The 17,952-nt window shown below is 36.7% G+C and overlaps 1 protein-coding gene across 3 annotated transcripts in view; it reads left to right on the top strand.

Moving 5' to 3' along the window:
• The window catches only part of GABRA2 (gamma-aminobutyric acid type A receptor subunit alpha2), a 109,140-nt gene that overhangs the window by 65,084 nt on the left and 26,104 nt on the right, over positions 1 to 17,952 (top strand). For 2 of the 3 annotated variants that reach the window (XM_045834266.1, XM_045834268.1), the window contains 2 exons: positions 3,505 to 3,648; positions 4,631 to 4,783. In XM_045834266.1, the coding sequence (XP_045690222.1) occupies positions 3,505 to 3,648; positions 4,631 to 4,783 (297 nt within the window). The remainder of the gene's footprint in view (positions 1 to 3,504; positions 3,649 to 4,630; positions 4,784 to 17,952) is intronic. The other variant, XM_045834267.1, reaches the window with a different exon arrangement.

Below are 17,952 nucleotides of genomic sequence, written 5' to 3'. Positions count from 1 at the left end.
ATTGTCATGGAAACCACCACTTCAATACTGGCATTTCTCCCAAAATTATTTAAGATAGTCAATCATGTTACACAACGTAAATATGATGTTGAAAAAACTCAGCAGATGTCGCAGGGAAAAACACATTTGCATTGCATAAGTGGCATTAAAGAGGAAATTGAAAAAAAAAAACTTGATACCAAAGAAAGGACATATTCATGATGCAGTAATGGTGTAAGAAGGAAACATATTTTTCAGTGGACAAGTTAGAGCTATTAAAACACCAGATATAAATGAGGTTGTGTTACTATTCTAGATATGAAATAAATACATCTGAAGTTATTTTAAATGAAAATAAAAAATCTTTATAGCGTGTCTACAGAGTAGTGGAGTATTACTTGCTTGAGAATATGGTTTTCTGTACCTAGAAATGATATGGGTAAAACATAAAATCTGTTATTAGACATTCTCTGTTTGATTGGCTTTATATATTTTTCTTTATGTTTATTTTCTGACACTTGTGTAATCTTTGCCAACAATAGATGCTGGATGCTTAAGTGTTAAAAGCATAAACACTGGAATGCAGTAACAGACTCACAAGGCCACCCAAACCTTGAGATACTGGTGCAACAAATGTTGGCAGAAGCAGTCATGCCTTTTTCTGTCCATCTTTTCCTGTCTTGCTTAAAAGCTCTTTTATTTCCCCCTAAATGATAGGATTTCTGGAACGTTATCATTGCCCTGAATGAAAGATGCATCTTTTCTATAGGTTTATGATTTTGAATTCATTTTTTTGTTTTAATTTTATTGCCTCACATTTTTATACATTTCCTTGCTGTTTAACTTGATTGAAAACTTGCTGAATGGGCCTCCAGATGTATTCTGTGCATTAGCCCAGAATAAATAAAAAGTTGTGATTTGGGATAAAAATGAATAATTAAAGAATATCTTGGAATTTTTTTTTGGTTACCAACTATTAAGAATCAGTCAGTATGCATTTGGTGTTTAACATGCAATAGTACTAAAAATGGGTTGTTTAATGTAATTAAAGAAAATTATTTAATAAAAAACTAATGTAGAGATGGAATTTGAGATGAAATTGGCAATACAGATGGTCTTTACCTCTTTTTTATAGATTACTGAGAAACATTGCCCTGGCCTCCTTTACATGTGTTAGTGTACCAGGGAGTGCCTCTCATCCTCAGTGCATAACTTTCTGCTACATCTTCTCTCTCCAGGCCCCAAATCTAAAGTACATATTCCACCCTAGCTGGTGTGGCTTAGTGGATTGAGTGTCAGTCTGAGAACCAAAGGGTCTCTGCTTCAATTCCTAGTTAAGGCACATGCCTGGGTTGTGGGCCAGGTCCCCAGCTGGGGGTGGGTGAGAGGCAAGCACACATTGATGTTTCTCTTCCTCTCTTCTCCCTCCCTTCCCCTCTGCCTAAAAATAAATAAATAACACTTACTTTTTAAAAATAAAAATAAAAAACATATTCCTATACAACCAATGAAATGACGTAATTGCTTTTTTATAAAAGACATGGGAGCGATCAGTCAATTGTCCTTAACGTATTATTTTGCTCTCATCCAGAGTTTTATCTTCTATGACGGAAATTAAGATAATAAAATACTATGAGTATATTTGTTAACCTAGCAAGAAGGAATTGGAAATGTGTTGTGCATGTCAGGCATGGTACGGAGAGCTGGAGCCACAGACATGAATCAGAGTTCCCAGCCATCCGTGTCTCACTGGTTTCTTAACATGGGCTCGTGTGTGCAGGGTTTTGTTTTCCCTTATTTCCATTCAAAAGTATTGTCAGACTCAAAAATGATGTTTGCCATTCCTTTAAAGAACTATGTAGTTTATTAGTATCCACAACTATTTGAGTACTGTGAGGCCTTCTAATATAAAGTAGTACATGTGATGTGTCTTTGAATTATTAAATTCTGTGCCATTTGAATTTTATTGAAAACAGGGCCATGATTTGTATCCACAGGAGAACAAAACAAGCCACTTGAAAATTTGCCAGTGAATTTATAGTTATCCACATTACTGATGTTACTGTAATTTTAGCCCTCATCAGTGACTGACTAGTTAAAGTTAACATAAAATTTAAACAGAGTAACTAGAATTTATTCATCTGGAAACTATATCAATATACCTCTACTATTAAATATACATATACAAATATATACATGCATTTTTAGAATCCTATTTCAAAAATTGCTTTATGTAATATATTTTACTTGTGAATGTAGATAAATACATGCACAACAAAACCAGCATTTTGTGGATATTAACATTTAGTAGAGACCATTAAAAGACCACACAGAAAGACACAAATTTACATATTCATTTTATTGTTACTGAAGTTTAAGTGGGAACTGAATTATGATCATAAACTTTAAATCAAGGTAAGTACCAGGGCTATTGCATCACAATAGTTGGAACTAGAAAACTTATACATGTTAGCAAAACAAGCTTCCCAGGGTCCTGGATAACTGGACAGAGATACTGCCAGAGACAGCTGGCCCATTCTCTCCCTTTATTGAGAATGTGGCCACGGTGCTGAGTTTGGCTCATGGACCAGGAGTAACTAATATTTCAAAACATTCCCATGAGCAAAAGTGCATACAGTTTCTTCACAAGGTCAGTAGAGTAGCAAGAGGTGTCTGTTTATTCAGCTGTGGGGTGACTGCCTGCATGAAAAGGTCAGCTGCTCCCCCACCAGGACCTGAGGGTACAAAGGAAATGCCAGGGCCAGGGGATGGCTAAGACGAGACGTGCTGCCAGCCCACCAGTCCTCAAATCACCTCGCTCCCACTAAGTTCTGCTTCTTTGGTCAAATAAAACAGGAAATTATGCCTGGTCTGTACGTCTTCCATCTTTTCCTATGAATCTGTAACTTACCTGAGATGCAATGATGGTAGAGTCCAGTGAGATCTAGGTGCATTGATTGATTTTAAAATGAAAATGTTTTAATAAATATTTACAACTTGAGGAAAGTATAACATTCTCATTTATTTTACTTGTTCCGCAATGATCAGTCCCTGTTTTTCTAATGAAATATATTGTATTATGTATGATAGCTATAATTTAGATCTTAACTAAATTGATTTATGCCCAGAAAGCAATATTATTTTCAACTGTGATTATTTCACAAGTAATTATTATTTCTTATTAACTGAGGTATGGGCATTCATAACCTCTTTACCACAATGTCTTTGTCTACCGCCTTGGGCTATGGGAGATGTTTTCATCACCTCAGTGCCCACTGAATTTTGCAGGCTCTAGCGGGACATTTGTTCTTCACCTCCCAAGTGGTTGCAAAGAAAATAATCTCATGATCTTGATTGTCTCTCTTTACCTGCTTCACACACTTTTTATCCTAAAAATATGCTCTGTACATATCAACAATGATTTTTTAGTCAACAATTATTCTATGAAACATTCAAGTTTTGGTGTTACATTTTATTGATGGTTCTTACTAAAGTGATAAAAATATTTTTTCCACTATCCTACAGATGCATATACAACCTCAGAGGTCACATATATTTGGACTTACAATGCATCTGATTCAGTACAAGTTGCTCCCGATGGCTCCAGGTTAAATCAGTATGATCTGTTGGGCCAGTCAATTGGGAAGGAGACAATTAAATCCAGTACAGGTTAGTAAAATGAGTCTGAAGAAAAGTTAGTTCCTAAGAAAAGTTAATGGGTTAAAGTCATTGGAAATGTATCAGTTCGCTTAAAATCTTGGGGGCTTTTTAGAAATTCAGAATCTCAGGCCTGACCCCTTGCTCACTTAGGATCTGTATTTTAACGAGATTCGAAGGAGATTCCTTAGGTGTGCATTAAAGTTTGAGAAAAAATAGTCTAAAGTATACTTCATATTAAAGTATGTGTCTTCTCAGGCAAGTCAATTTTACCTTCAAATAGTATTACAGCTTCCCTAGTGTTCTGATTCCTTTACCTTTATTCTAGATAGCTTATCATGATTCAACTCTTGGTTTATAGATAATTATTACTGGCCTGTGTGGGGAAGCTGCTGTCCATTCTAAGGGCCCCCCTCACCTAAGAAGGAGCAGCTGTGTGAGCTAATATGTTTACATCCTGCCGATGTAAAGCCAGAGAGCAGGAGGGAAGGTGGCTCTGGGGATGGGATAGAACTGACTGTAGTGAATAAAAGCTTACACACAAACTGAGAAATTCAGAATTGGTGACAGGGTCAACAGTGGGAAATCTGGACCAGTCTTGGAGATGTGACTAGAGATCAAAACCTTAAAGGGCCAGAGAGAACTGAACTTGAGGTTGGTACCAATGTGGACGAGGGCCCTCAGTAGGTAAAAGAGTCTATGGCCGGAGAGTGTTCATTATTCCTGTGCTCCTTGGTCAATAAGTATGACCTAGAGAGAAAACAAATTCCGTCAATAGTCATGCAATGCGAGTTTCATGGTAATATTAAATCCTCTTTTAAATATTCTTGCTATGTTAAGGAGGAGTTAGAAGATATATATTTTTCATGTCATATATGTGATAAATTCTTTTTTCAAACCAGACACTGCTCTCTCCCTCTAATCCCTTCCATTTCCAAAATGTGCAAACTATTGACTGTTACAGTTTCTTAAGCTTCTTAAATTTTTCTTCTAGGTGAATATACTGTAATGACAGCTCATTTCCACTTGAAAAGAAAAATCGGGTATTTTGTGATTCAGACATACCTGCCTTGCATCATGACTGTCATTCTCTCCCAAGTGTCATTCTGGCTTAACAGAGAATCCGTGCCTGCAAGAACCGTGTTTGGTGAGTGCACAACTACACACTTCGTTGTAAAGCGCATCACGTTTCACAGCACACTTTCAAAAGCATTCTCTTTCCTGATGCTCACACAATAATTTGTGGTGTGTCCGGCAGGAAGTATTGGCTTCATCTTATAGGTGAAGAGACTGGGGCTCAGAGAGGCCTATTGTAGAGTCAGTGCCACACTTTTAATAAGGAATATAAACAGTACTCAGATCATCTGGAAATATACTCAGCCTACTTCCTGTGGAATCATTTTCCTTCTCAACATTTGTCTCCATGCTAGTGTAAGGAGAATATTGTTATAAATTTTAAATTAAAGTAAAACTACTACATTGCTAGGCTTTCTATATTTATCATGTTTTCTTTTGTTTTCAGATACACAGAGATGATCTTAAGATTAGGGAGTGAAAGGGAGGGAAGTTTAAGAGAGACAAAGAGACCCCCTTGTGTACTACCATTACTGTGTTTATTTACAAATTTAAATTTCCTGATTTATACCAGGCGTGGAAAGTTGGTTACTGTTTTTCGTATGTACGAACTAGGCTGAGCACATTTTGTGACAAGATAGATTACTTTTGTGTATTTGGACCCCTCAGTCATTTAGGAAAGTTTTATTGAGCATCTACTATGCCAGGTAATGCACCAAACCCTAGAATGGAGGACAACAAAATAAGCAGAAAAGATAATGGCAACCCAAGGTGAAGATATCACAAAAGAGGCATAATCAAATTGTTACAGGGTGCAGCACCAAGATCGTCTCTAGGAGAACCGATTAAGTAGCTGAGCTAACATTTGAGCTAAATCTTGAAGGATGAGTAGGAGACTCTCAGACAGATGAGCTAGGGCAAAAATCCTAGCCAAAAATGACAGATTGTGTAATGAAATGACATCAAGAGATGGAAGAACATAGTGTGTTTGGTGACAGTGAGTTATTTTGGTGTCAGCAGAGGCACATACAGATAAAAGCATAGTTTAAAGCCTAGATGAGAAAGACCTTGAAAGCCATGTCGATAAAATTGACCTTCTTCCTGTGGCCTATAATACTGCAAGCCACTATGTTTTGAGGCCATGAACATATGTAAAGCTCTCAGAACAACCCTGGTATTTAATATGTGTTATCTACTTGTTGACTATTCTTATTATCAATGCAAAAAATAAAAAGCAGTTCGAGTTTCAACATCAGCAATGAAAAATTATAAAGGAAATTAAGGAAATAATTTTATTTACAATAACATCCCAAAGGATAAAATATCTAGGAATAAATTTAACTGAGTAGCTGAATAAATTGTTCACTAAAAAATATAAAAAAGATAAATTGTTCACTCAAAAAGTATAAAAGTATAATTGTTCTTACGGAAGACCTAATTAAAAGAAAGGCTGCTGTGGTCACGGATTTGCAGACAATACTGTTAAGAAGAGAATAGTCTTCAAAGTGATCTATAGATTCAATTCAATATCAAAAGTCAAAAATGACCTTTCTTTTAAAGAAAAGGCAAAATTGACCCTCAAATTTACATCAAATTCCAAGGGGATTCCAAACAAACAAAACAATCTTGAAAAAGAAAACAAAATTCACTGACCTTTCAGTTTCCAAACTCAGTACAAAGCTACCTTATCAGCGTGGTAGTGGCATACACATGGACACGTAGACCGAGGGAATAAAACTGAGAGTCCAGTGACAAAACCATACATCCCCGGCAAACTGGTTTCCAACAAGGGTTCCCACACCATTCTGTGGGAAAGGAGAGGTTTCTTCATAAAATATTGCCAGGGCAGCTGGATGGCCACCATGTGCAGAACAATGAAGATGCAACCTGGCATCCTTCCAGATGCATCATCCAATGAACTCAAATGGATACAAAACTTTAATATAAAATCTAAACTTATAAAACTATTAGAAGAAAATATAGTATAAATCTTCATGACCTTGGATCTAATCATGGTTTCTTAGTTTGACACCAACAGCATGAATAATAAAGAAAAAAATAGGTACATTGAATTTTATTAAAATTAAAATTTTTTCACCTCAAAGAATGTTGTCAAGAATGTGACAGACAACTTACATAGGAGAGAAATATTGAAAGTATTTTGAAAAGTATGTATCTGATAAGGATGTAAACTCCTGAATAAAGAGCTCTTGTAACTAAAAAATAAAAACAAAGACTGCAAATTAGATGTAAAATATGGACAGAGAACTGAAGCAGACTGTTAACTACAGAAAGGATACAGATGGCAAACTAGCACACGACACAGTGTTCAACATCACTGGACTTTCAGGAAATGCAAATCAAAATCATAATAAAATGCATTTTCCTCACACTAAGATGTCTACCATAATAATAAAAAAATACGAAATAAGTGTTGGCAAGGATAAGGGGAAATAAAAACTCTCATATATTGCTAGTGGAAATGCAAAATGATGCAGCATCTCTGGACAGTAGTTCAGCAGTGCCCAAAACAAGGTCACATAGAGTTATCACACCCGTCCATTCAACTTCTCAGTACGTACGCAAAATTAATGAAAACATATGTTCACATGAAAACTTGTACACTGATGTTTATAGTAGCATCATTTCTAATAGCCAAAAGGTGAAAGGAAACCATGTTTTCATCAGCAGATGAATGGATAACCAAAATGTATTATATACTCACAATGAAATACTATTCGTCCATAAAAAGATTAATACTTATGCATACTATAACATAATGAACCTCAAAAACATGCTGAATAAAAGAAACCAGACTCAAAAGGTTATATATTGCATGATTCCTTTCATATAAATTATCCAGAATAGGCAAATCTATAGATATAGAAAGTAGTTTAGTAAATGGAGGCAGAGAGAAACAGGAAGTGGTTACTTAGTAAGGAATAGGATGTTCCAAGCTGCTGAAAAAGTTTTGAAACTAGAAAGAGGTGGAGATTGCTGAACATTGTGAAGGCCTAAATGCCACTGAACTGCACACTTTATAACATAATGGTGAGTTGTGCATTATGTTAACTTCACCTTAGTAAAACCATTTGGAAACGCCATGAGTTGAAAAAAAACAGCATTGAATGTGCACAACAAGAAGGCCCAAAATTTAGACTTAGATGGAAGTTCTCAGATACCTGTTTCAAAATTTGCAAATTATTGAATCAAAGACAAAAAATTTGATTGGCTGAAAATAGTAACAAATTTTTTTTCAAGATGACTTGAAAAATAAGGTTACATGATTTTCAGAGCACAAGATTTACTACAGAGAAAAATCTTTAAGGGAAAAATAACACAATAATTAAAAACAGAGGAAGGAATAGGGCAGAATTGATATTCCAGAGAGATCTAACTTTATATGTAACTGTAGGACAAGTCATACAAAATAAAATAATGTTTGATACAGGTTGTAAGAAAAATAAAATTTTGCATGGAGATAAATAAAGATTTTGCAGGATAAATCACATAGATGCATATGTTAAAAGAAGTGAGTAGAGGACTCTGCCTGCCTATAGGAGAGGTAAATAGATGAATAAATATTTAAATTGGAATCAGCAGAATATGTTAGTGTCAAAGCTGCTAGATTTAACTATAACTAATGTACAAAAGTTGTAAAGATTGGCAATGAATATAAAATTAAAAATCCAAACTATATTTGAATGTGTAAATTTTATATGAATTATTTACAATTCAAGTTTAAGGATCAAAAAGTCATATTTTCATTTAAATTTAGACTGTTAGGTGGTAAAAAGCATCCTTAGTATTTTCTCTGCAAGTTCCTCTGCGAAGTTCATAGTAAACATCATTCCATGTGATTGTGTGTATGTGTGTGCAAATAAAAGGTAAACTTGGACTCTATATTGTACTTGGAATGGGACTGGAAAGCTGCTCAGTCACCTTATTCTACACCCTTATTCTACTCCTCACTGTCTGCTGCCTCCTTTGGAGTTTGAATATCATAACCTGACTGATAGACAGCAGGTACCGAAGTAACGATTCTACTGTCTCCAAATTTCGCTCTCTGAATTCACAGTCGTGTTTACAAGCTCATGAGAGATCATTAAATCACCTGCCCTTCTCCTGCCTCCAAGGCTTTCTGTGATGAGTAACCCTCCCAAGGAAAAACTATTACAGTTAAGAAATTAATATGCCCTGGGAGACAGATGTCAACTTTCTCGCCCTTTGAGGTCTGGCTTCACACTGTGAATAGAATAAGAAAACAGAGCAAACAAGACAGTAAGCAGAGGAGTTGAAATTAAAACGTGTGCCGCTTGATATTAGAGACTTTGCTCCATTATATTTGGCTTTATGTATTTCTTTTTTTAACTTTGTTTTTATTGTTGACATTATTGCAGATGTCTGCATTTCTCCCCTCTTCTCTACCCAACCCCGTCCCCTTTCCCTGTGGCCATCTATTCTTATTTTGTACATTGCGTTTATTTTATGGTTGTAGATCCGCTTGATATATTTTAAAAATGTCTTCAGTGGGCTCTCCGTCTATCTTGCGATGATGAAAGTCTGCTTTGACTTGCTCTGAGTGCTCACCCCCAATGCATTCAGCATCAACAAATACTTATTTTGAATGGCTATTTTTATCAGTGCTGTTCTAGATGCTTGAGATACATCCTTGAACAAAAACCAAATGCAACTTCCTTCATATGAAGTAGCTGCTCTCTGTTGCCAATTGTATAACAAAGCACTTGGGAAACTTTTAACTTTATACTTCAGGTTTTGTGCTTTTCAGGCTCCTGTGAATGAACAGTGCATCCACAACGTACAGACCTCATTTTGTGTTTGTACAAACATAGATTATACAAAAAAGTATATAGAGTGCACTTTTTTGCCCATGCTTTTGAGGGGAAAAAAGGATGCATATTATATATATATATAGGTAGTACTAATTCCATATCTGTATAAATGTTTTTAAGTCTTTTATTTATGCTTATGCTTTAAAAGTGTAACTCTAGAAAGCAATAATGATAACCATATGCAAACTAATACCCTGGTATATGGTCATTGGTTTTGTTTCTAAATATAAATAAATTAAGAAATTGAATTAAAAAATTAAAGTGAAAATTTTTTTCCTGAAAGTTTGGGCCAAAAACATGGGTGTGCATCATACTCAGCAAAACATGGTATTTTGTGAAATTGCAGCCTCTGGTTCTTTCAAGTTGCTTGACATCCTTTAGAACTTTATATAAATAAGTAATAATCATAAAGAATTTACCAATTGTATTTGAAGTCAAACTCTCTTTCAAATTTATGATAAGTAATTCAGATAAGTAATATATTAATATGTGACTGTCAGCTCATACATGGACATATGAACACAGGGTGTGGCAAAAGTAGGTTTACTGTTGTTCATATTAGAAAAATAATACAAGAATTAATAAATTTAATACAAGAACAAACTCTGTGTTTTGCATACTCACAACTGTAAACCTAATTTTTCCTCAATCTGTATGAAAATAAATTTATATGTAATAAATATGTCCTGATATTTTTGTGTTCATATTACATTCAGTATGGAACAGTGTGTTTTTCTATTAAAAACTAAAATTAAATAACCAGCATCTGTTAGGGTGTAGGTTTGGTAAATGAGTACAAAGAGTTCAAATACTTTATATTGCATACAGATTTCCTGGCATATGAAAGGGCCTTAGATGCCTGTGTTATATAAATTTTGAAATAATTAAAATGCCAAAAGGAGTATGTTTGAATTGTTCATCTTTCTTCTTAGTTACCCCTGCTCGTCAGGCCTTCACCACGTAGTGGTTGGTGTCCATGGGCTCTGCATACAGGCGTTTATGTTCCTTAGGTCCTCTCTCCCAGTCCTCCCGCCTCCCTCCCCTCTGAGATCTGTCAGTCTGTTCCATGTGCCCATACTGCTGGTTTTATTTTGTTCGTCAGTTTATTTTGGTCATTAGATTTCACACATGAGTGAGATCACATGGTACTTCTCTTTCTCTGACTGGCTTATTTCAGTTTGCATAATAATGCCCAGGTCCATCCATGTTGTCACAAAGGGTAAGAGTTTCTTCCTCTTTAGAGCTGTGTAGAATTCCATTATGTAAATGCACCATAGCTTTTTTACCCAACGTAATGGGCATTTGGGTTGTTTCCAGACCTTGGCTTGAATATAGGGTTATGTGTGGGTTATCAGAGTGTTATTTCCAAAAGAGAGTTGACTAGATATTAGGCAAAAAAAGTAAACAAAAGTTTCCATAGCAAAGGTTAGCCCACTGTGAAGTTTAGAAGGAACGCAATGCAGAGGGCTGCCGTGATTTTGACACTAACCCTAAGTTCACGGGGTTCCTAGAACCATCCGCAGTGTTGATCATTCACTAGAAGGACTCACAGAACAGACTGCAAGCTGTTACACGCACAGTTATGGTTTATCACAGGGAAAGGAGGCAGATTAAAATCAGCTAAAGGAAGAAGCACATAGAGTACACTCCAGGCAAAGTTGCAAATGCAGAGCTTCCTTCGTCTTCTCGCCGTGGAGTGAGGGCAGCATTACTTTCCTGGCATGGATATATGACACTATGTACAGAGTGTGCCAACCAGGGAAGCTCATCTGCAACTTAGTGTCCATAGTCTGTCTTGGGCTCTGTCACAATGGCACTGTTGACTGGTCTTACAGGGGATCTCAGCTTCTGGGGAGGTCAGGTTGATACCTCATGGGCTAAAAACTCCATACTAAATCCAGTTGTTACCGTCTGGCTGGCCCAAAGCCCCCAGGCCTACAGAGTCACACCCCTCAGGTATGACATTCCAAAGCCTAGAGATTACTCCTAGAAGCTGAGGTTAGTGACCAACCTCTCTTTGAGTAAGGTTAAATTTATTTATTATACATACCATATATATTATAAACCAGCTATTAAATGTCTAATTATTAGAATATCATTTTGAGTTATCAGTATATCTAGATTCTTCTTACATTTATCAGTATTGTCTCTAGTCCCTCATTTTTACCTTCCCTTTGTCCCGATTCCCTCCTCCTTGTCTACTTCCCTATAGCTCTCAACATGTTGTCAAACTTTGGGACATTTCGTTCTACCCACAAGCATCTCCAAAAAGTTACTTAACATTAGGAATATCTCATTTACAGTGAGGTTATGGAGGAAAAAACATGCTTCTTCATTTCCTTCTAGGAGGCTACACAGAAAATGGGCTCTGTATACCTGTTATATAAAATACAATGACATACTGTGGGTGACAATAAAATCAGTAAATAAGAAAACATTCCATTACAAGTTTCCAGAAACCAGTTATCTATTGGGCAGAAAATTCCTTAGTAATCAAATACTGTAGCTTAAGAAAGAGATCATCATAACCTGACTTAGTGCATATAGCATGTTTTCCTCTTATAATTAAACAACAAACACTGTTGAGTGCTTGCGACACATTTGAATGAACGTTGCACGGGGAATGGAGAAGGCTGCTGCCAGGCCCTGACTCCGCTTCCAGGTCAAGCAGGTGTGCAAACTCTCCAAACTGTAGATTTCTCTCCTGTACATGGATGTAAACAGATGCCGTCTCTCCCACAAGGGTCCATAAAACAACATGTGCATAGGGCTTCTTAAATCTTAAAGATATACTTTTATTGTTTTATATAGAGAACAAATAACAAGTTTGAGCATTTCCTGAGGGTCAAGGGTACTGTAGAATGTACTGTGAATCCAAGTAGCGTGTGTGTGTGTTTCTTGAATTCAAATCCCTGTAGCCTCAGCTTATAACTTCCAAATATTAATTACTTCTCATATTAGTATATAAGACTATTTCTTTCAGCTACTCTATCTGAATTAGCTGTTGAATTTCCTAGAGTTACATAGGAAATAAAGAATGTCAGATAGATGATTTTATGCTATGTATGTGATATATATACATACATACCTTTTATTACCTTTAAATATATATAAACTCTTGTGTGCATAATGTATAGATTCTAATAATTTCCATTATTTAAAAAAAGGGTGATTGAAATAAATAAAAAAATTGGTAAAACTAGAACTCATTCTTGCATGGCAACCCGGGACTGGAACTGATGAGAAGCAGTTTCTTTGGGCAAGAAATCCCTAGTTTGCCACAAACTCTGCAATCACGGTTGCCCACCTTACCTATTTGCTTTCCCTGCCCAGTCAGTCCTTATGGACATTGGAGGTTGAAACCTATAAATGAAGGCATGCAGAGATAAAAATAGTGTTCCATAAGAACCAGGAAAAAAGCAAAATAAATGAAAAAGAATGTCAAACTCATAAAAACAGAGAGTAAAATGGGGATTGCCAGGAGCTGTGGGGATGGGAGAAACGGAGAGGCTGGGGAAAAGGTACAAAACTTTCAATTATAAGATGAATAAGGTCTGAGGATCTAATTTTGACATGGTGGCTATGGCTGATAATACTGTATAATTGACATATACTAAGAAAATAGAACTTAAGTGTTTTCATAAAAAAAAGAAGAAAGGTTAATACAGGAGATGACAGGTGTGTTAATGAACTCTATTGTGGAAATCCTTCCACAATGTATATTAATTCGTCACTTTACACATGTTAAATATATCATGACTTTGTCAATTATACCACAACAAAGATGAAAGAATAAAGAGACTAAAAGAGAGAGAGAGAGAGTGAGAATCAGAAACTAACCTGAGCGCACCTTCAGCCTGTCCAGGCCGAAGAGGGAATCGGGGCAGCCTTAGGACACATAGATGGCCTAACTGGAAAGCAGCGAGAAGGTGGCAGCAGGCGCAGGTTGCCTGGGTGGTAGCAGGATATGAAACCAATGAACAGAAAGCCTGTGCAGGGGAGAAACAAACTCCGCAAAACTGCTTCCAAATCCCTGTGTTCCAGGAGGCCTGGGCTGCGGAGTGCTAACAGGCGGCACACCTGGCATCCAGAATTGACTTTGGCACAAGGCAGCACATGCTAATCAGCGAGCTGCCAGCCCACCAGCCGCCCTGCTCCCCGCTGTCAGAGGCTCATCCTAGTCAGCCACTGCCAATTAGGAAAGTGGCTGAAGCAAAATACAAGAATAAGCCCTGGCAAGGGAAATTAGAAAGCCTTGCAAGTTCATCCAGAGGCAAGTTTAAAGGTTGTTTCAGGAATATAGGTAGCCCGGTTAAGCCTGATTGATGGGAATGAATTAGTAGTAAAAGTACAGAAAGAGAATTAAACATTTTGTTTTGTCTATGATTTTTTTTCTTTTAGATTTTCCTAGAATGGGCAACTATCACTTCAATACAATTTTGACCACTCAGGTCACAGGGGCAGTTTATCCAGTCTTATGTCCTACACTGAAATCCAAATAGTCATCACAATGTGGAAAAAACTTACACAGCCTTTGGTGAACACTTTTTATGCATCACATACTGTGTAGGCCCTTCCACTTCACTCATGGTGAAATTTTGAAAACATATCTCCAGTTAGTACAGTAAGTAGCCCCGCTTTTTGGACAAAAACATTGAAAACCAAAGCAGTCAAGAGGCTATCGCGTTGTCGTAAAGCAGGTCAGTGACAAGGAAAGAATGTGACCTCATGTGGTTTCACTGTTTATACTGCACATGATGGCATCCAACCACTTTTTTTGTTGTTGTTTTCCTTTTTCCCTTTGAAAGCCTGAAGTCAGAAATATCTTGGGAGATTGTTTCACAGATGCATAATTTCTGTTTGAGGGTCAGACTCACTACGCATGGGCCAGAACTCCAGGTGAACGTTAAGATTTGAGTCTTAGTTAGCTGTTAGTGCCAACCATTGGCTTATTGAAGTGGTTCAGATTCCTTTCTCTATTCCTTGTCCAAAAACTGATGCTCTCAGGTTATGGTGGCAGCTAATACATTACATGGATTTTCCAAATTCATTTCTGCCTAAGTATCATATTCTCCATTTTTAAGTCAAATGAATTTAGTAATTCAGGTCTTTAAAATATAGCTACTTGTCATAGGATGGCCTTAGTTGTTAAAAGCTTTGCTTTAACCTGAGTTGAAGAACTTGATCACTAGCATCTGTGTATAATGTACTTTATCTTGAAACTCATCTGTGAGATCTTGGTAACCTTACAGAATATATGAAGGAGATTTCAGGTGTTTCAAGAGGAAAGTATTTTTGTTTTATTTTGATATTTGTACATTTAATTTTTGCTTTATTAAATTTTGAAATAAAGTAAAAAATAATGATTTTTCAACTCTAATTACATTACTATTTGTAGAGGTTTTGGTCATTAAATGTTTAGTTTCACTACAATATAATTTTGAATGCATGCTTATTCTTAGTTTTTTAACTTTCAAAAAAAGAATGAAAAGCTATTATTGCTTATTCTTAGTTTTTTAACTTTCAAAAAAAGAATGAAAAGCTATTATTTATTTTTATATAAGTACTAGTCCTTCAAGGAAATATTCCCCACTTGGGTGATATTATGTGAAAAAAGTATCTTTAATAATGCATTATTCATCAAGAGTAACATAATATCTCCCCAGTTAAATCATGTCAGGGAGCTATAAAAAATCTCCCAAACTATTAACATTTGAATAGTCACCCTGAATTTTATGGCATTGCAATTATAACATTGAAATATAAATGGGTTTGAAGACAATGAGAAGCTTACACAGCCTGTTTTCTGTTGTCTTCTGTTCTTTTACTGCCTTCTTGTCATTATACTGATTATATTATTTTTTTTTACTCATGAAATCAGGATATTACTGTTACAGTTCACACCGCTTGAACAGAGTACTGTAGACTGGGTGTCTTACCGGCATTAGAGTTTATTTCTCAGAATCCTGGAGGCTGGAAGTCCGAGACCAGGGTGCCAGCCTGGTAGGGTTCTGGGGAGAGCCCTCATTCCGGCGGTGGACTGCTGACTTCTCACCGTCTCCTCACAGGGAGGAAGGACAGTGAGCTAGCTCTCCGGCTTCTTCGCAGAAGGGCCCTGAACCTATCCGGGATGGCTTCATCCTCACAACCGAGTCATCTCCCAGCGACCCCACTCCCAAATGCTATCACACTGGGGATGAGATTTCAACAAATGAATTTTTGGGAAAGTCAGACAGGCAATTCAGAACAATTCCTGTAAATGCTAAGGCAGTTGCATCAGGTTGTGCCTTTTTGGGTAAGGGAGCCAATGCTGAGCTGGTCCCACGGCGATACTGCTGGCAGGCTGTGTTTAACCATCTTTAGAGCCAACCTTATCTTAATTGAGAATGTCCACCTCATTCCTGATTTCACTTGAGATTACATGTAGATCATACTAGATTTCTTGGAACTCACTTCTGAAATGTAATAAATTATAACTGAAGGGTATTTCTTACCAAAGGCTGGTGTTATGGTTGTAATGACACTGATTAATCTGTTTGATAGCATCAGGCTATCAAATAATGCCTATTTTAAGGAGTCGAATTGTATCCTTTTTGAAATCTGGGAACAGAATACTTCAGCCTAGGTGAACTGAAATGAAAATGATAAGTTTAATAAGACCAGAAATGTGCATATCCACTTTCAAAAGATTTTAGGTTTCCTTGAAACAGTGGAAAAATAGAAGGAAATCTGGTTCAAAGCTTTTCTTTCTCTCTCTTTGTGAGGCAATTAAATTATTTTTCAAGGGGGAAATGAATAAAACAAAACAGCCCAAGTCTTTCTAGGCAGCCATTTAAACAGTACAGTGTCTTTTGGTTTTTCTTAAATCACCACTAGATGGGGCTCTTGCATCCTTGGTCTGGATTCTTAGCTTCTTCATTCTCACTTTGGGGACCTGACATACTCAGAAACAACAGGGGAGCCACAGTGATCTTTATGTGACAGGTTCTGTATTGGTCATTTGAATATATTGTTTAGTGTTCAGGTCTATTCTCATTTTAGAGATGAAGTCACCAAGAGACACACTGAGAGAAGGGAAAATTTAACATGTGTTGGGCAAATCCATGTACTAGGCATACATGCTCGTATTTTCTCCTCCCAATAAACTCAGGAAAGGTCATGAAGCTGCCATGTCAGAAGCAGAATCCAAATTTTTGCCTGATTTTAGTGCACATTTATCATTATGTATAGCCACTTCTCAAGCAATTTATTTTATTTTTCCCAAGCAATTAAATGTGTGATATAAATTTAAAATTACAAAGGTCTTAGGAGCTACATCAGTAAAATGCAAAGGTTATATTCCTGACACTGAAAAATGCATGATATGGACGAGCAAGTGACATTGAAAGTGAACACCAGCGATAGGGAGGGCAGAGTGATTTGGAGAAGAAGAGTGTGGGCTTCTGAGGCAGACTGCCTGGGTTTGCATCCCACCTGTGCTGCCTGGGAATAGGGTAAGCTTCAGTGAAGTGCTCGAAATCACTTACCCTCAGTTTCTGCCTCTGAAAATGCAGGTGATGATAATATCTAACTCTCAGGGTTGTCATGTGGAGTAAATGAGTCAATATATGAAGAGTTCTTACAATAAAATATGGCATAGAGTAGGTGTTCCTTAGTGGTACCTTCTATTATCATATCTGGAGTAATGTGAGAATATGATATTTATGTTCAAAAGACATCAGTTTTTACTATTTTTACATCACATTTATGTTGTGATATTGTTATTAAATCTCTATTTCATGCCAAAGCTTAATAGATTTTCTTGAAGATTTTATTTATTTATCTTTAAAGAGAGGGGAAGGAAGTAAGAAAGAGAGGGAGAGAAACATCAATGTGTGGTTGCCTCTCAACACACCCCTCACTGGGGACCTGGCCTGCAACCCAGGCATATGCCTGACTGGGAATGGAATCAGCAACCCTTTGGTTCACAGGCTGGTGCTCAATCCACTGAGCCACACCAGCCAGGGCAGCTTACTAGGTTTTTAACTTGTACATTCCTTGTTGTAGGATCTGTAAATATGGGCCATCAGTGTTCCTTTTCAGTTTTTAAAATTAATTATTACATTTGGTGAACCAACAGATAATGAGTATTTACTGTCACTAGAGTCAGTGTTAGGAGGCAACATTTTAAAAAGACATGGTGAGTCACGTGCCCACACGCTGCTGAGTTTTGGAGGAATGAGATAGACATGTAAGAAATAAGTGAAGTGAAGGATCATAGGTGCCGGAGAGAACTATTCCAAAATAAGCTAAGGGCAAAAGAAAACAATTATATCTGAGTAAGTCAGAGAAGCCCAAAGGGAAGAAGCATCAAGTCAAGCCTAGCAAATTAGTGTAATGGAAAAGGCCA

This window comes from Phyllostomus hastatus, unplaced genomic scaffold (assembly GCF_019186645.2).
Source record: "Phyllostomus hastatus isolate PE091 unplaced genomic scaffold, TTU_PhHast_1.1 phas_contig_196, whole genome shotgun sequence".
Taxonomy (NCBI): Eukaryota; Metazoa; Chordata; class Mammalia; order Chiroptera; family Phyllostomidae; genus Phyllostomus; species Phyllostomus hastatus.
Note: the sequence above shows the minus strand (reverse complement) of the source record. Positions and strands in the feature narration are given on the sequence as shown.